This window comes from Malaya genurostris, chromosome 3 (assembly GCF_030247185.1).
Source record: "Malaya genurostris strain Urasoe2022 chromosome 3, Malgen_1.1, whole genome shotgun sequence".
Lineage (NCBI taxonomy): Eukaryota > Metazoa > Arthropoda > Insecta > Diptera > Culicidae > Malaya > Malaya genurostris.
Genome location: NC_080572.1, coordinates 125467874 through 125488880, shown reverse-complemented (window position 1 = coordinate 125488880; position 21007 = coordinate 125467874). Strand labels below are relative to the sequence as shown.

The 21007-nt window shown below is 35.6% G+C and overlaps 1 protein-coding gene across 5 annotated transcripts in view; it reads left to right on the top strand.

Annotated features, from left to right (window-relative positions):
- The window catches only part of LOC131439455 (zwei Ig domain protein zig-8-like), a 436989-nt gene that overhangs the window by 362359 nt on the left and 53623 nt on the right, over positions 1-21007 (top strand). For all 5 annotated transcript variants that reach the window (XM_058610477.1, XM_058610475.1, XM_058610474.1 and 2 more), the window contains 2 exons: positions 15832-15977; positions 16149-16219. In XM_058610477.1, the coding sequence (XP_058466460.1) occupies positions 15832-15977; positions 16149-16219 (217 nt within the window). The remainder of the gene's footprint in view (positions 1-15831; positions 15978-16148; positions 16220-21007) is intronic.

Below are 21007 nucleotides of genomic sequence, written 5' to 3'. Positions count from 1 at the left end.
AACAAATTTATTTGGTAATCGACTATCCAAATCTGCAAACCCGATAAACCTGATTAATTTATGTGAAATGGACATTTTTATACTAATCACCCTGTATCTCCTAAACCAGAAGTCGGATCTGACTACAAAGTTAGATGTTTTATAGGACTTGAAGATCTCTCATATGAATCATAAATGATTCTTAGATTTCATTTGAATCTTAGATCGGTTCAGCCATCTACGAGAAAAATGAGTTACACAATTTTAATTTCGTTTCACATGTCATCCTGTAGCTCCGGAACCAGAGGTCGGAACCAAACGCAATTTAGGAACCTTGTTTGGGAGCATACGATTTTTATATGAATCTGAGTTTGTAGAAAACGGTTTAGCCATCTCCGAGAAAATTGAGTGAAATTATTTGTCACACACGCATTTACTGATCTCGACGAACTGATACGAATGGTATATGGAAGTTATGTTCTTCCAGCATTTATTGCTGTAAGTAGTTTAAATCAATATAATAATGGAATTACTTTCAACTCGAAAATGCTGATATGATCTGGTTTACATATGCCATATTCGAACAATTATGTTGCTAAAAACGAACCGTGCTAAAATCGGTCCAAGGCAAATTGTCATGAAAAAGGATGCTGTACACAGTCTTTTTGGTACTTAGAAACGATTGTATGTCACAGTATAAAAATCGTGTTTTCCGTTACTCCCAAGCATTTCTTTGTCATACAGCGCTCAAAACTTCTACTGCTGGAATAAGGGAAAAAGTCTTTTACACAAAAATTTCAATATCTCCGTTAGAAATGGACGGATTTTAACCATCTATGGCTTGTTGGATAGGTATTATCGTGCGGAATCTAAGTCTGAAAACATATTCTGCTTTCAAGGTCAATTGTGACAGGTACTGTAAAAAAACTGAAAATTTTGACATAAAACTTCGTATAACTCAAAAAGTAAACATCCGATCTCAAAACCATTCAATAGCGTTTTGGGTGACGGGGAGACTTTTCATTTGCGACTAGTTTGATCAAAATCGGTCCAGCCATCTCTGAGATCTCGACCTCTTAGTTGACAACACACATACAGACACACACACATACACACACGGACATTTGCTCAATTCGTCGAGCTGAATCGATTGGTATAAGTCATTCGGCCCTCCGGGCCTCGAAAAATTTTTCTAAAGTTTGAGCGAATTCTATACCTATTTTTTATATATATATATATAAAAAAGGTAAAAAAAGATATTACTTCTTAAAGGCGAAGCTCAACAATCCGCGAAAAAATGGGGTGACTCGACTAATGACAACACAGCCAACAATGAAAACCAAATTGATACCAAACCATGTTTCCAGCTCAAAACAAACATCCATGTTGACTAATACAATTTATTCGGTCAAAATATCTAAATTCGCTATATCCAGAAGGTAAATAAATATCTGAACTGTGTATGAACCACATCAAAACCGCATTCCATTACAACCCATACCACGTACAGATCCAATACTACAAGCTTAACTGCGACAAATCGAAACATTCCGGTTTGGGGTTTCTCCATATTTGCAACTACTCATAACTCAGTAAATAGCATGCTTTAAACAGATCAAACAGAAAAATATATGAATTAAAAATAATATTCAATAATGTCCAGTGACCTACAAGTGTTTATTTAGATTTCTATCTCAAAACAGTTCACACATTCACTGATTGAATTATTTTAATTTCTCTCCATAGCTTACATATTGATCCCTTTTTTAATTAGAAGGCGTTGAAGATGCGTAATATCTTATGTCGCTCTCGCATGTGAAACCTGAATCTAACCCAAGGCTAATCCTATAAAGCAAAAAAAACCTGATGAAACTGTGATAAGTTTGCACTAAACAGCGGTAGAGTGAGAAAACCCAATGTAAGAATTAAGCTCAAAATTTACCGAACTTCAGTTCATTAGCGAAATAGATATGAAACAAACGGTTTAACGGCGGTTCAAGTGAAAACTGGGCCTCAATCGAAAACGACATTAGTTTCAAATTTCGGTGCAAATAGCCAATATGAATAGTACCATGATCTATCATCACACTGTCTTCCAAGTCCATGTACAAAGTTAAATTATATCATTCACCTCATACCACGAGTACTTGCCAGTTTCCGGGATAATTTATACACAGGCACTCACATCAGATTAACATCCTAGATAGTGCTTTCATCTTCAACCAGTTGCTTCCGGAGCGTTATTCGTTTTCATTCAGTATTTATGCCCATTTCGTTGTGTCATGATACCGTTTGGCCTACTCAGCAAAATTATCGAATCCAATCTCTAGCTGGTGTTACACAGGAGGAACTTGGATGGCGTATTCAATAGTAGAAATACATCGACCTTTTCGGTTCTTACATTCTGACTGAAACTTGAATGAGTTCACTGGTTTTCTCCGCCCATTAATCTTCAACGTTCACACATCTTTGGCACGTCTGAGACAGTCAGACGAGTCTACCTTTTCCACTAGCAATAAGAAATGAATGTCAGCACGATTGAAAGAAGGATTATCAAGGAATATTGTTTATCAAATTGATTAGCGTAATTGACACAGCTTATAGCAAACGCCATCGATTGCAGCTCATTACTGTCAAATGAGTAGGAAAATTTTAGTTCGGCAACCTTCAATCCAGTAAGTTAAGAAAGACTGTAAACTACTTCGAATAATCGAAACTAGTCGTTTGCGATAATGCCGAATTGAAAAACGGAATTGAATATTGCAATATGATTGAAATAAGCATTTACAGCATATATCAACTTTAGTTTATTTAGCGATGTATTTTAACTGAAGAAGCTTTACTATGCTTTTCTCGGAGCATATGACAGCAAAAGAGTCGTTCTGTATATTCAGATCATATTGTTTTCCTTCAGAAAAAAGTTTGATAGTCAATCAATTATTTATTTTCGATAAAGTGATGTCTTTTAGATCACGATGTCTACTACCATCCTAAACCTCTTCAAACAAAATAGTTCAAATAAATCATTAAAAACATCCAGATTAGAATAACTATTGAATTGTCTTCATCTTGAAACTCATTGCTTTAATCACATTCATAAAAAAAGTTTTGTTGGTTTATGTATTTAAGTAGGATATAATAAAAATCCTTTCAAAATGGCTGGAATGCAGTTGTTCTGGTATATTGTTTGGTTGACAAGATATCCTAAAAAGTTGACTTGTTATGTTATATTTGCTGATTGCTTGCTAAACACATGTTTTTTAAACAAGAATGTTTTTCTTTCTATTTCGGACGAATGATGCCAAAGAGACTCTTATAATAGCATGATTACACAGTGTAAGTCTATAGTCACAGTTTTGTCCTTCTCATATTGAAAGCATAGTCAAATCATAACAGAATAAAGTCTAAACTGCTTCTCGTTTTGACACTTTCTAAAAATTTCTATTTCAACTACTTACGAGACCAGACTTATATAAACAATTGTGGCATTAGAATAAGATATTTATGATGCTTCAATTATTTTTTCAGTATCCCTCGTCAGAAAATACTCCAAAGTTGGCAAATTTCATGGAGCAATGGTGAACTGGGATGAGAAAAAAATGTCACTCTCAGCTCCGCTTGCAAATTATGAGAACTTGATTCATGTCCAGTCAACGACATAAGCGGAGCAGTAGTATTCAAATTGTGTTCTTTTATTCATTTACCGTTTCAGTCATTTTCGGTATTAAATGAAAACCGTATAATATGCAGTGTTCAACCAAAGCTTCGAGAATCGATAATGGCAAAAAGAGATACACAATGATGTTTATCTGTTGATGCTCGTATATAACACATGGATCAATAAGTCCCGAGACTAACAATGAAAACAACATTTTTTTTGCAATTTTTTTTTATTCATCAACATAATCACCTTTTAGGGTGATACGATGGTTCCAACGTTTTTCCAATACCATGTTTAAAAAAAATAATCTGTCGCTTCAAAATAAGCTTCAGTTTCAGCGATGACCTCCTCATTTGAGCCAAATCTTTTTCCCTGGAGCATTTTTTTAAGATCAGCAAAGAGCCAGTAGTCACTGGGGGCTAAATCTGGCGAGTATGTGCTTCCCCAACATCAAAATCCAATTCGTTTAATTTCGCCATTGATTTCATTGACTTGTGGCAGGGTGCATTGTCTTGATGAAAAAGAATTTTTTCTTTGCATGTGCGGTCGTTTTTTTGCGATTTCCTTCTTCAAACGAACCAGTAAGTCAATATAATAATCACTGTTGATCGATTTACCTTTTTCGAGGTAGTCAATGAAAATCACGCCATGCGTATCCCAAAAAACTGACGCCATGACTTTGCCAGCTGACTGCTGCGTTTTCGGACGCTTCGGACGGCTTTCGCCAGCTGTGCGCCACTAAGATGACTGCCGCTTCGACTCTGGAGTATAGTGATGTATCCATGTTTCGTCCATGGTCACGTAACGACGCAAGAAATCTTTTTTGTTGCGAGTAAATAGCGATAAACTGCTTTCTGAATCATCGTCTCGTTGCTATTTTTGTTCCATCGAAAGCAATCGCGGCACCCAGTTGGAAAAAAACCTTTTTCATGCTCAATTTTTCATGAAGGATAGTAAATACACTTCCATATGATATCTGTGTCATCTCAGCAATCTCACGGAGCTTCACTTTACGATCTTTCATTATAATTTTTGTCACTTCACTCACATTTTCCGGTGTAACGGCTTCCACAGGTCTACCCGAGCGTTCCGCGTCATTTGTGTCGGTACGACTACATTTGAACTCGGCGAACAGCGACAAATCGTTGCTTTTGACGAACAAGAGTCCGGATAACATTTTTCAATCCATTGTTTCGCTTGCACGGTGTTTTTACCCATTAAAAAACAATGTTTTATCAAAACACGAAACTCGGTTTTTTCCATTTTTTAAATAAACTACAAAACGACTTTACTCCAACCTCGATAACTCAGCTGTTTCTGGTCGGATCGACTTAAAATTTTGACCCGTTTCAAGCAAAGGTTAGTACTCTAGAAAGACGTGGTTACTGGTTTACTACGAGCGCCATCTCTGCTTTAGTCTCGGGACTTATTGATCCATGTGTTATAGTAGTTTTGGTTTCCAAAGAGGTTCTGGGTGGGGTTACTTCGATATTATCATATTTTAGACACTCTTGATAGCCTAATGTCGCGGATTTTCATTACATCGATGAAAGAATGAGAAAATTAAAATTCGATTGATTCTCCATGCACGTTACGTTACGTTATTTTGGTTTCGTCTTGTCGTAGGGGAACGAGTGACATTAACATTGATACTTTTTTTTGCTATGAGAGACAAAAATACTTTGTCTCTCTTCGTTTGTTTTGGAGGCGGTCATTGACGAATGTGACGGTAAAAAACGAATATGAGGCCTAGAGTATCGACGAAAATTTCGTTTCAGGAGATTTTATTCGTGGCTCATATCAAACCACTTCACCTTCAATATTCATCGCAGGCATGTTGGGCTCGCGGAAAGCGATCTCTGCACCTAAGGCGAAGGTAATCAGGACATTGAACAAGTCGTGGTGTCGTGCATAGAGGTTCGCGACGCCAGGTCGAAGTTATTGGAATCTCTCAAAGCCCGAGCTAAGTCCCCTGAGGTTCCAGTTCGGAATTTGTTGGCGAGTCGGGATAGTTCATCAGTACTTGGAAATCAGCAATTTACAAATCTAATCTGTTATTGTGTCCTCCTCAGAAAGTTCGCTTCAATGATGTTCAACACTAACATCCGCTCGATCCTCCCTGTCCCCCGACTGTCCACCACCTTCACCAGAACTAGCATGATATTTATGATGTCACTAATCATTTTGCTCCCCTAATTCCCCGTCTCTTCTCCATCCCTGCAGTAAACTAATAATCTATTGACGATTCTACCTAACTTCGCTGATCGCTCCTCTCCTTCTTTTTCAATCCGCTGAAAGATGCGGCCACCATGGATAATTCATTATGTATTCGGCCACCTGCTGTTTTTCAATGAAAAACGGCATTCGAGTCAATGGGACCGTAGCACCAGCCATGCAATGGTTGGTTCTTTACACTATAAATCGGCTGCGAAGTCCGCTGAAACATAAGGTCAAATTCCACAAAAAAGGAATGTAATATAACAAGGATAGGCTATAATTTTTCTCAAGGCCTATCAAACTTTTCAATGCTGTTTTTCGAATTGCAAAGGTGATATACTAAAATATCTCTCAGTTATGTTGTTGAAAACGATTTAATTTTCGAGCGCCTTACACAATTCGACCTAATTGATTATTATCTCTTTGTGGCCGACCTAGGCAAAGTGGCTTAACTAATCAGTTTAATAGTGTTCTCAAATGAAATTATCGTTATTTATTGTCATAATCACAATTTCATATTCTTCGAACAAACAACCATGCGTTAACACCATATGTCCACCGGTGTAGACACATGGTTCAGCATAGTAAAAAATCTGTTTTAATCCACCTAGTGGTGTAATGATGCCTTTCTTATATTACTCATAACATCAAAAATTATTATTGGTAAATTTGCAAAAACAACTGTTCATTGAATAGAAATAGGAAAGTTTGTTCGTACTTAATCTAACAAACTCTACAAATACTATTTACCCTGTAGTTCCGGAACCGAAAGTAGTTACCACAACAAATTCAGGAACTCCATATGAAACTGCAAGACTTTTCCTTTGAACATATAAGTTTGTGAGCATCGATTTGGCTATCTTGAAGGAAAGTGAGTGAGATCCCTTTTGTAGTTTTCAATCATCATTTCTAATTCTTCCGAAACCGAATTCAGATGACCGGTATAGCCGAAGTTGGTTCGTTTGCAGTAACAAATATGACCTACGAATTGGAACTGTTTTGAAACCTAGTTAAACCTAAACTTACTATTTTTTTTCCATAAATACGTTTATTTCTTAAGGCAGTTTACATAAGTTTTTCTTCGCCGTAGCATCACTTTTACATAATATTCTTATCCTAATTTAATTCTAACATAGTCACAACGTTTTGAATTTATTAAAACATATTCTCTTATAGCTTAAATATCATCTTAGGTAACTCGTCATTAATTATGCAATCTACTCGGAAATATTATTTGAACCAAACGATTAACTTCTATAAATTATAAAATAAGCTGTTATTTTCAGACATTTTGTTGATAATTTCATAAACTGTTTCGAGTTTGTTTGTATCATTACATAATGTTTATTCTAATTTAGCTATTGGTTGAACTCATGGACGCAGCTGGGATCAGACCTAAGTCTTAAAAGGGGCCTTTATTAAATTGAAACTCCAATTTTCTTTATGAAATGATAAATAAGTTTCATGTATGAAAGGTCACGACAAGCAAGAATGTCTCGAACTGGGATATTGGATAGTTTACCTTGGGTACGCAAAGAATTTATTAGTTGAGATCTGACATCACGATACTCCACGCATGTCCAAACGACATGATCAATATCCCGACAACCTTCTCCGCAAGCACAATGATTAGTCTCGGAGAGCCCAATTCGAAGGAGATGTGCATCTAACGTGTAGTGATTGGACATGAGTCTGGACATCATACGAATGAAATCCCTACTCACATCCAGTCCCCTGAACCATGCCTTTGTCGATATTTTCGGAATAGTTGAGTGCATCCACCGACCCAGATCATCTCTATCCCAAGATGCTTGCCAGCTGGCAAGTGTTCTTTGGCGAGACGAGCTATAGAATTCGTTGAAAGCAATCGGTCGCTCATAAATTTCACCCTCAATAACACCACGTTTGGCTAAAATATCGGCTCTTTCATTGCCTGGAATGGAGCAATGAGCCGGGACCCAGACTATAGTGATTAGATAATTATTATTCAATATGTCGTTCAGACACTGTTTTATTTTACCCAAGAAAAACGGTTCATTTTTGCCAGCAGCGATTGAGCGAATGGCTTCAATTGCACTCAGACTATCTGTGAAGAGGAAATAATGGTTTGGAGATAATGTGACGATTACACTCAAACTATAATGAACTGCTGCTAGCTCTGCTATATAAACAGATGCAGGTTCTTGAAGCCTAAATGAGGCCGAAACATTATTGTTGAACATACCAAACCCTGTCGCTTCTTCAATTCGCGATCCGTCCGTGTAAAACATTTTCTCAGAGTCAATATGCCTGAACTTACTTGAAAATATTTTTGGGATTTCCGTCGAGCGTAGATGATCCGGGATTCCACGCACTTCACGCTGCATGGATGTATCGAAAAATAAAGTTGAGTCAGGGGCACTTAGGATGCTGACACGGATAGGAATATATCTTGAAGGGTTGATTTCCTGTGACATATGGTTAAAATATACTGTCATAAATTTTGTTTGAGATCGAAGCTCGACTAGTCGTTCGAAATTATTAATTACCATGGGATTCAGCACCTCACATCTTATTAGCAGGCGTGATGAAAGCTCCCAAAATCGATCTTTTAATGGAAGAACTCCCGCCAGAACTTCAAGACTCATTGTATGTGTCGAGTGCATGCAGCCTAAGGCAATTCGCAAACAACGGTACTGAATTAGCTCAAGTTTGATAAAATGAGAGTTTGCAGCGGAACGAAAACAAACGCAACCATATTCCATCACTGAAAGTATCGTTGTTTGATACAATTTTATTAGATCTTGCGGATGAGAACCCCACCAAGATCCTGTTATTGTTCGAAGATAATTTACTCTTTGTTGGCATTTCGTTATCAGATACCTAATGTGTCCTCCCCACGTGCATTTGGAATCGAACCACACCCCGAGGTATTTAAAAGTTAAAACCTGTTGGATCATTCTTCCCATCATATGGAGCTGAAGCTGCGCGGGATCATGCTTTCTTGAAAAGACGACTAACTCTGTTTTCTCCGCAGAGAATTCGATACCAAGATGAACAGCCCAAACGGACAAGTTATCTAAGGTATCTTGCAATGGTTTATGCAGATCAATAGCTTTGGGCCCAGTAACTGAAACCACGCCATCATCTGCCAATTGCCTTAGTGTACATGGGGTTACTAGACAGCTGTCAATGTCATTCACGTAAAAATTATAGAGGAGCGGACTGAGGCATGAGCCTTGCGGGAGACCCATGTAGCTAATTCTGAATGTTGCCAAATCGCCATGTGAAAAATACATGCACTTCTGTGACAAAAGGTTGTGCAAATAATTATTTATAACCGCTGGAAGTCCATGTTGGTGGAGCTTGTCTGAAAGAACATCAATGGAAACTGAATCAAATGCTCCTTTAATGTCTAAAAATACAGATGCCATTTGTTGCTTTTGAGCGAAGGCAATTTGGATGTCAGACGAAAGTAATGCAAGGCAATCATTCGTCCCTTTATTTCTACGGAAGCCAAACTGAGTATCTGACAACAAACCGTTCGTCTCGACCCAAGTGTCGAGACGTCGTAGAATAATTTTTTCGAACAATTTTCTGATGCAGGACAACATCGCAATGGGTCTATATGAGTTGTGATTGGAAGCTGGTTTCCCCGGCTTTTGAATGGCGATAACTTTCACTTGTCTCCAGTCAGGCGGAACAATATTTTGCTCAAGAAACTTGTTGAACAATTCCAACAAACGTCTTTTTGCGAGGTCGGGCAGATTCTTCACCAAGTTGAATTTAATTCTGTCCAACCCAGGGGCGTTATTGTTACAAGACAAGAGTGCTATAGAAAATTCCATCATTGAAAATGGGTTATTAATAAAACCATTATTTGGAGGAGATTCCCGTATAATGCTTTGCGTAGGAACAGAATCTGGGCAAACTTTCCTAGCAAAGTCAAATATCCATCGGTTCGAGTATTCATCACTCTCATTGCCCACGTTACGATTCCTCATTCGTCTGGCCGTATTCCAAAGAGTGCTCATTGAGGTTTCTCTTGACAAACCTTCGACAAAATGTCTCCAATAGCTACATTTTTTGGCTCGAAGTATGCTCTTGTACTTGGTTTCTAAAACCATAAGTTTTTCAAAATTCTGAGGAGTTCCTCCTCCTCGTTTTAGAAACGTCTTGCAAGCATTTTGTTTTGCGAGTTTAGCCTCTGAGCACTCTTTGTCCCACCAGGGGTTGGAAGGCCTTCTGTTAGTCGTTGGCCCAGGAAAGCGTTTAGTTTGGGATTGTTCTGCTGCCTCCAGAATCGAACAAATGAGGAAGTCATATTCTTCAAGTGGAGGGAGCTCTTCCATTGAATTCAAAATACTAGAGATTCTACTTTGGTATTTAATCCAGTCGATATTTTTTGTCAAATCATATGGAATACTAGCTGAATTAGCAATACATTTGTTACAGCTAATTGAGATGATGATTGGTAAATGATCGCTACCGTGTAAATCAGGCAATATTTTCCAGGTGCAATCTAGTCGAATTGATGTTGAGCAAAGAGATAAATCTAATGCACTTGGGCGTGCAGGAGGTCTTGGGATCCTTGTCATGCTACCCATATTTAATACCGTCATGCTAAAATTGTCACAAATGTTTTGTATTAAAGATGATCTGCTATCATTGTAAACAGAACCCCACATCATTCCGTGCGAATTTAAATCCCCCAGAATCAATCGTGGAGCAGGAAGGGCTTCCACCATTTCATTAAGCTGTCGCTGTCCAACTTGTGCTTTTGGAGGAATATAAACCGAAGCTATGCGAATATCTTTGCCTTTAATGTTTATTTGGCAAGCAACAACTTCTATACTAGAAGTTGAAGGGATGTTTAATCTATAAAAGGAACAGCATTTCTTAATTCCCAAAAGCACTCCACCATACGGAGAGTCTCTATCGAGACGTATAATGTTAAAATCATTAAAATTTAAAGCTATGTTTGAAATAAGCCATGTTTCGCATAAAGCAAATACATCACATTTTTGACTATGCAATAAAATTTTAAATGAATCAAGTTTTGGCATGATGCTTCGACAATTCCACTGCAGGACAGTGATTGTATCATTTGCGGCGGGTGATAAATTATCCATCAAAAGATACAAAACCTGAGACTATTGGAAGGAATGCCATTATGAGGGTCTTTAAGGGTTCAGATATATTGAATGCTGAGAAAATCCATTCAACAACTTCCGAAAACTTCAGTAATCCTGTTGGTGGCTGTGAAATGGAGCCCACAGGATTATTACCTTTTTCTGTGCTAGATCCTGGATTGGTTTGTGAATTTGACAAACCAGGAGGCACAGTCTTTGGTTTTGACTTTTTTTGTTTAACACGGGGATCTTTTTTTGAAGATGAAACTTTAGGTGTCTTTTTTGGTAATTTGGAAGAAGACTTCTTTCTCTTAACTGACCCTTGGGTAGTGATAAACGAATTACCTTCACTATTTTCGTCAGAGTCAGAGTCCTCTGTTTCCTCTAGATTTGAAAACCCGTTTTCAGTTTCCAAAGGGGGGACATCAATGACCGTTTTAAGCATTTCTGCATATGTGCGCTTAGACCGTGCTTTTAAAGAAAGCTTAATTTTGTCTTTGTGCACTTTAAATGCAGTGCATACTGAAATATCCTCATGAGGACTTCCCCACAATAAATACATTTTTCAATTTCCTTGTTGCAATCATTATCTTTATGAGGTCCTTCACACTTAATACATTTTGGTTTATTGCTACAGTAAGTAGCTGTGTGTCCGAATTTTTTGCAGTTCGTACAATTCATTACATTTGGAACAAAAAGCCGAACAGGGAGGCGAATTTTATCGACATAGACATGGGACGGCAACGCAGATCCGGCAAATGTCACTCGAAACGAGTCTGATGGGCGATAAACTTTTTTTCCCTCTTCATAAACTACTGAGTACAGTTGTTTGCACTCCAGTATTTTCACACCCTCAAGCATAGAGTTCTTGAAACGACCAACACCATGCTTGAGTAAATCATCTACCGAAAGACTCGCTTCGGTAACAACACCGTCAATTTCGACATCTTTGGAGGGTATGTAAACTTTATACTCTTTAATGAAATGTTCCGAAGAGACAATATCATTCGCGTGTTTCAAATTATTTACCACAACACGAATTTTATCGTTATTTACTTTTATGATCTCTTTGATTGAAGAGTATCGTGATGTCAAACCTTTAGAAATTTGGTAAATGTTTAATGGCTTTGATATACGTCTAAAAAAGACTATCCAAGGCCCAGAAGAGCTCTCCTGATATTTTTTCGTTCGTGGGGGTATAGGATTCATGCTAGGATTTACGTCCATGGATTCATCCATCACATTAAAATTTTTAATCAAACTTTAAAATAAAAAATGAAACCAACACTACACAGTACTCAATCAAAAGGAAAAGAAAAAACTTCTACCTTGAAATTGTTGTCTATCTCCGTTGCACTGCCGTGTAGATCCTCGTTGCTCTAGATGTTCTTGTTGGATGCTGATTGTTGGATGTGATGCTACTGCTACCTGACATCCAGCACCACTCGATTTCCGATTTACTTTTGTCTTCGCCAGCTGCAACCAGCGCAGGTCACCGGTGTATACCTGCGTGTTGTATGGCAGTGGAAAGACCGAGTTGTCTTGTCTCCTTCTTCCTTGTGCTCCGCACCGATATGCTTCTGCACCGAAGTGCCTTCGCACCGGTGTGCTTTTGCACTCTCCTGCTTCTGTGTGCCTTTGCACTCTTCTTCTTCAATGTGCCTTTGCACTCTCCTGCTCAGCACTTGTGGCTGTATATTGTGGCCTGGGTAGAGCTTGGGAAACGCCTTTTGTTGTTTCCTTCACCAGCTTGGCCCAGCACTAGGGCTCTCTTATGCAGCACGATTTTACGTTTTAACGGCTGCTGCCAACAGGTCTGTAGTTCAACCGTTGTCGTATTTAACGCGTGTAAACTAACCAGCGTTATTAAACTGTACGCTTCTATACACAACCTTCTCGGTTGAACGGCTATTACTGAATCAAAACTTACTATATCTATGTTCTATTTCGATTAAACCAATTAAACGAAACGAACCTGCGATTCTGTCAAGCTAAAAAGCATGAAACAACAGCATAAAACATGTATTAGGATTATTATTATTATTATTATTATTATTATTATTATAATAATAATAATTATTATTATTATTATTATTATTATTATTATTATTATTATTATTATTATTATTATTATTATTATTATTATTATTATTATTATTATTATTATTATTATTATTATTATTATTATTATTATTATTATTATTATTATTATTATTATTATTATTATTATTATTATTATTATTATTATTATTATTATTATTATTATTATTATTATTATTATTATTATTATTATTATTATTATTATTATTATTATTATTATTATTATTATTATTATTATTATTATTATTATTATTATTATTATTATTATTATTATTATTATTATTATTATTATTATTATTATTATTATTATTATTATTATTATTATTATTATTATTATTATTATTATTATTATTATTATTATCATTATTATTATTATTATTACTATTATTATTATCATTATTATTATTATTATTATTATTAGTTTTATTATTATTATTACTATTATTATTATTAGTATTATTATTATTATTACTATTATTATTATTATTAGTATTATTATTATTATTATTATTATTATTATTATTATTATTATTATTATTATTATTATTATTATTATTATTATTATTATTAGTATTATTATTATTATAACTATTAATATTATTATTATTATTATTATTATTATTATTATTATTATTATACCGGCTGTGATAATTTCTTATTTTTTAAAATAAATTTGAATTCATCGACATTCGTTTATTCTTTCATAGAATAGCTAAAATTTTAATCAACTGCAGCACCGTCTTTTACCAATATCACACACCCGTTTTCCACCGTACCACCACGTACCGATGTTGTATATAATGTCATTCTATATGGCGATTTGAAAACTTTCGGATGAAATTTAAGGGGCGGGTAGGGTCTAACACTTTTGTAAAATCATTTATTTTTTTCTTTTTATTTTCTTATAGTAAAACATTCCTAGAACATTCTGTAAAATTTTCAAACCTATCGGAACAAAACTCTGCAAGTTATGGGCCTTTATCATTGCTTATCTCATACTGCGAAGAAGTAAGAGCTCGGCGTACAGGCCCAAGTTTTCTGCTTCGATTGACTTAAAAACTTAACAAAACATTTTTGAAATGTTTCAATATAACAAATTATAAAAAAATATGATTTTTTGAAAATTTTAGACCCTACTCCCTTGAGTAATAATTTTTTTCCATTGATTTTATAGACAACAACTTTAAACTCGTTTTTCTCGAAAGCAGGTTTTGAAAGTCTGTGTCCATCGTCATTCAAAAACTACTGGACTATTTATTTTCGAATTTTGCACGCACTTTCTACATTTGAAAAACCAGATCCCAACGGTTTGCTTTTCGTTGTTTGTTACTTTGGGAAGGTTTTATAGCTACAAAATGGTGGATTTTTTCGTGAACAACCACCAAAAATTTAAAAAAAAAAAAATAAAACAGAAACGTTGGGATCTAGAAAACTTTCTACTCTAACTACGCAGCTTTGATTTGTTCACTTCTGATTAGTCTGCGCTGAGACACCGTGGACACCGCAAATCATGATTTTTAAGAAGCGTCCTCAAAAATTCTTCTTCACCGACTTATTTCTCAAAAAAATTTCACGAAAAAAAATACAAAATATTGTTTGAATGATGCTTCTTTTTTTAGAGTTTTTCTACACCACTTTCGGTGCTTCCGGAACAGGAAAATGGGGGACCAGTAGTGACGAATAAAGTTTTTATGATTAAGTAAAGAAGTAAAAAAATTTATCAGACAGTTGAATGAGATTTGTACTTGTTTTGGACCATCGTTTGTGAAAAAATACTCATTAAATTGGTAATTTTCCACTTATCACGCTTTAGTTCCGGAACCAGAAGTCGGATCCGGATAAAATGTTCCAGTAATTTTTAGAAAACTATGACACCTTCCATTTGAATCTTGAAAATCGGTTGAACCGTTTCTTAGGAAATCGAGTGCACACTTTTTCTCTAACTTTTACATATTACCATGTTACTCCGGAACTGGAATTTGGATCCTAATGAAATTCAATAGCAGGCTATGAGACTATTTGACTTGAATATGAATCTTAGTTTGTGAAAATCGGTTCAGCCATCTCCGAGAAAAGTGAATGAATATTTTTGTTAGATACATACACACACACATACACACACACATTTGCTCAGTTTGTTAAAAAGTTGGTTTTCACAGTGATTGTAAACCTTTCTATATGAGAAAGACAAAAAGAATAATATGACACATGTAAACCTTTTGTGTAAAATTTATTCAATTTCCCTATTATTCAAACCTTCCAAAAGTTGCTTTAAGTATGTTCTGAGAACTGCTTATTTAATAACCAAATAATGGTAATTGTTGAACATCCACACAGTAAAATGACAATAATCGGATTGACTATCGAATCGTCAACTCAATTATCTTCCCTGCAAGGCACGTCATAGTTGCTGAAGAGTATAAATTTTTAATGCATCAACTTCCCACTAATTGTATAGTTGTATATATCGCACGATACCAACAACATGATAACGTGCTTAAAATTTCATTATTTCAATATACCCAATCACTCGAAACAATAACTTTACTTTGTTAAAACCCATTATCCCTCCACACACGATGGGCATCAGAACATGGTGACTATGTATTTTCCTTCGTTTTTACCGGGCAAACGAACACTCCCTTTTCTGTTACGTCCGACGGTATACCTTATCTTGAAAACTTGTACAAAAAATGCATTCATCCGGTATAACATATTCATTAGAGTAAAACGTTATTTTCCTTCTCCTTTCACTAATTACAGATTACGTCACAGGAGACATCAGTACATCATTAGCATTAAACAAGTTAAACTCTGGCGGAACATTCTTCGCTGGCCCATACTTGGACGGAAGCGGAGTCAGTAATGTAACCACACAGATAGGAACACATGCATATCTACCATGCAAGGTAGGCCAATTGTGTCAGATATCCCATTCCAATGCTCTGATTTTGTCGGAAATTGGAGAATCCAGCTCTAGTGCGCATGACACAAAATCCGGTAGCTCCAGATTGAAATACGTTTGCTCCGATTCAGCTCTATCAGCTCTTGCAGTTTTTTTTATTTTCATTTCTTTACAGGTGAAACAGCTGGGGAACAAGTCAGTGTCATGGGTACGAGTGAGGGACGACCACATTCTCACCGTCGACAGGTACGCATTTTATTCTGACATTGTAATTTCGCCTGCAAAAAGTAACGAACATACCTTCCTCCTAATTGTTATTAGCTGTGTATTATACATACCAGCGGCTTTCTCCAACGGCATTCCTCCACTAAATATGCTATCTAAGGAAACCTTAGCCAGTAACTAGGCAACCAATTTTTTTCATCAGTAGCATACATATACATTTTCCTACGGCTCTGGATAAATATCATTGAGATATTCTTTTATTTTAGGTTCGTAGCGGAAAAAATTATTTAATATATCAATTTATAACATCTAACGTGTCCAAAAAACTACACTGGACAGGCATGTAGGACTAATAGGAATGTTAGTATGGGACAAAGATAATAAAAACAACCTGTTTTAATCCACCTAGTGGTGTAATGATGCCTTTGTCATATAACTCATATTTCCATAGATATTACAAAGGGATTCTTCAAAAAACTTTTATTTAAATCTTCAATAGGAACTAAAAAGTTTGTTTGAGCATACACCAGCATAACATATCCCATTTATAAGAAGTTTTGAGCTAAGTTTATAAAAATTATTCGCTTTCTTCAGCATCTTTGCTATACATGACGGTATAAGTTTTAAACATACTTCGCCCTGTTGTTCCGGTACCGGGGGTTGCATCAAAGCTCAATAGCAGTCTATGAGGCCCTAGAACCTGTCATATGAGGATTTTTTTTAAATTTCACTTCACTGATGCCGTACTACACCAAAGCATAAATAAACGAACGAAAATGATAAAAACATAAACAGTAAGCCTTGACTACAGAAAACGATTTCATTGCCAGAGCTTCGCCGAACTTTTGATAAGTGCAACATAAGTGACATCGATGCAAAAAAAGTGTAGCACTGGTGTAGCGCAATTGTCAAAAACGAACGGTTTCAGTGCTTCTTCCGAAACACAGGTGTAATGCAATTTAAAAACAAAAATGCCATAAATTTGTGAAAATCTACTCAGCCGTCTTTGAGAAAATGTAGAAGGTTCCGTTTTTGAGTTTTCGACCACTATTTTCGGAACTCCAGGAAGAGGGCCTGGGGACCACTGAAAGATTGATAGTACCTATTATCTTTCTCCGAATAGAATTAGCCTAGAGGCCGTGTGCAATCCGGCGGCAAAAAATGTAGCCAAGAGTAGATCCACTGGGTTTCTGCATCTATGTCGTAAAAGGCAACACATGCCGGTGTTTCTTTTCCCCTAATTTCAGTAAACAATTTTCTTTCAATGTTTCACATCTGGTTATTCTATTTTACTAAACTATTACTTCGTTCAACAAACATTATAATTTTTAAATACTTATTTTTTATTTATCTATAGAACTATTTCCTACATTTCTCCGGAATACGTAGATTATTATCTACCAAAATAAATCCAGATCATTTTTCTTGTCAAGTAACACCAATCCTCTCCCGTGACACTTGCGGTGATGCAGAGAACTCCTCGGTCACTAGTAGCAACAAGTGTTGAACTAACATTCCTTCCCTTCCCATATTGACCTGCATGGTCGTGGCCATCTACGTTTCTGATCAGTCTATGTTCTAAGTCAGTTTAGGTGTACGTTGAGCATGATCTAAGACTCCCCAAGTATCATGCATTTGGTTCAATATTAAGCTATTTCCGGGACTTTCGGAAGTGGGAATTGGGAACCGGATAGCTGAAATCGGTTTGTTTGACCAGCGACTAACACAACCTATAAATTGAAACAATTTTGAGCCAAATTTGAGAAATTTTATGCACACACAACCCTATAATTCTGATCCGGAAAAAATTTTACACTTATTTATGGGAACATAATACCTTTCATTAGAATCTAAGTTTGTAGAAATCGGTTCAGCCGTTTCTGCGAAATTGGAGTGGTTTCTGGTTTGAAGTAAACGATTGCTTTTTTCGGTACTTCCGGAACCGGGAACGAAGATCCGGTTTACCCAAATCAGTGTATTTGGTCAACACATTGCCAAACCTGTCCAATGTATATAAACACGCTCTTGAAAATGATTTCTTTTTATTCTTATTAGCCTGTAATTTCAGAACAATGAGATTGTAATACCTTTCATTTAAACCTAAGCTTGTAAAAAATGGTTGAGCTGCCTTTGAGAAAATTGAGTGCAATTTTTTTTTGCTTATCAAATTCAATAGCAGACTATGAGACTATAGGGCCTTTAATTGGAAGTTGAAGAAAGTCGGTTATACGGTCTCTACGAAAATCGTGTTTTTACCTTTTTCTATATTTAAAAAAAGGTATAGCATTCGCTCAAGCTTTGGAAAACTTTTTTCCTTTTTTGTTTTTCGATTATTTTACTAGCCCTAGCACAAAATTTGGCTAACCCCTGAATGATTATTTTACGATTATTCTTTTTTTTATTTAAAAAATACAGGTTTAAGACGATATCTGTCACAATTGACCCTTTAAACCAAATATGTTTTAAATCTTAAACTTCACATGGTAATAGATAACAAGCCATAAATTGTTAAAATCCATCCAGTTTTAACGGAGATATCGATATTTTTTTGTTATCGACTTTTCTATCTATTCCATTCCATTGTGCAGTAGTCCAAATTACGAAAAAAACGTTTTTGGTTTGTACTTCAGATGTTGATTTCGAAGCTTAAATGCCTCCTGAAGAATTTTTGATTGGAATTGTTCTTTTCTCTTGATATAATTAAAATTGTCACTAATCCATCTTGAAGTGAGTTTACAGTTATAGTTTGCCTATATTGCGTGAAGGAGAATTCGATCCATCGGATAAGTTGTAGATCATATTATTACAAGAAAACATACCAAACACATGAACTCTTTAAAATGGAATGGTGTCGAGATCTGAAGCATTATTTATCGAAAACCTCAGTTAAGTTAAAACTACACTTCTTACCTTTTTTTGTAAATATAAAAATTAGGTTTAGAGTTCGTTCTAATTTTGGAAAACGAACTCAGCAAATGTCTGTGTATGCATGTATGTGTGGCTGTATGTGTATGCAAAATAAAGAAACGTGACTCTCAGAGAATGCTGGATCGATTTTGACCAGACTACCACCAGTCAAACGATTCGTACATTATACGAATTCGTCAACTATTCACGGAGATATCGATTTTTTAACCACATCCCAATAGTTAGGGTTTTTGAACGAAGCATGATTGAATAAAGCTTGGGTTGAAGATTGGACACAGTTTTCAATACAATCATTTCTGAGTGATTGAAAGATTGAATACAGTACTCTTCAGCATAGTATTTTGGCTCGATTTGTATTTAGCACGATTCCTTTTTTGTAATATAACTGTTCGCCTGTAACGTGTTAATCATTCTATTGGAAATTCTGCATTATCTTCGAACTTAAGGTGATTTTATAACTAAAAAGATTGTAACTGTCCTCAACAACAAAAACGAAATTTTCATATCACTTAAATATGTTTGTAAACAAAGCAAATATTTTTAAATTGTCCTGATTATTTTAATAAAGATTTCATCTTATTATTTAATTTATTTTATAAAACAATTGATGACCAGTCTTTCTAATCACAAACTTTGAGAGGAATTGATGCAGGAAACATGTGGATCAATAAAAAAAGATATCATCTTACTGCTAAGCTTACCCCTTTACTCTAGAACCGGAAGTTCGATCCATGTCAAGTTCAATAGCAGGCTATGGGACCGCGAGACCTTTCATTTGAATCTAATACCGTTTTCGTTTTTGAACCAACACGCGGGCGAGTCTGACTCCGAGTAAAACGAACACGTGGTAAGCGCCCTTAACAACAACTCATGAACAAAAGAAAAAACAAACAAGCTCGCATGGATGCGTGGTGCGACCCGAGAAAATTCTCAGAGCAAAACTACGCAATTGGAGTCCGATCTAGAGCGACCCCAGGTTGCTAAAACAAACATCTCAAAAGTTGTTTGGGCGACTCTGGGTCAGCTCTCGGGCTGCTCTGATCAATAAACGAAAACGGTATAAGCTTGCGATGTTCGGTCAAGCCATCTCCGAGAAAATCAAGTGCATATTTTTGTTCCATACACACATACATACGCACAGAGAAAGATATCATTTTGTTCGAATGTTATATTTATGTATATATATATATATATATATATATATATATATATATATATATATATATATATATATATATATATATATATATATATATATATATATATATATATATATATATATATATATACTATTTTTTTAACTTTTCTGATCTTCCTTCACGCATTTCATATTCTACTTTAGAATAACTGCTTTTGACCTTTTTTCTTCATCATTCCCACACTTTTATTGATGAAAAACCTTTCCTATATGATTTGCACCACATTCGAAAGCTTTCATAACCGAGTAAAATAAATAAATGTGAGCTTCACGTTAATGACATGTTGATGACAAGAAAATCAATATTTTCAGAAACAGAAAATTATACAATCAAAAAAATTTCTTCCGTATAAAAATAAAGCCAACTAATGCCGTATTGACCTGAAGTTGTGATCTCAACATCATTTATTTTGCACTAGATTGACTAAAACCAGAGTGACGGCTTCTCATCCGTAGTGTTGGCAACAACTCAAAACATTTAATCCGAAATGTTGGCAGCTTCGTTTTCTTTACATTGTATTCGACAATCGTTTGCTCGTTCGGAACGATACTATCTTAAATGTGTCTTTCGAACGAACAGCTGCTGTCGCTCTGGTTTTGGTCATTCTGGTTTAAATCCTCAAAATTTACTACTAGAGCCAATATTATCGAAGACGGAGACCAACACCTTCTTGTACCGATTC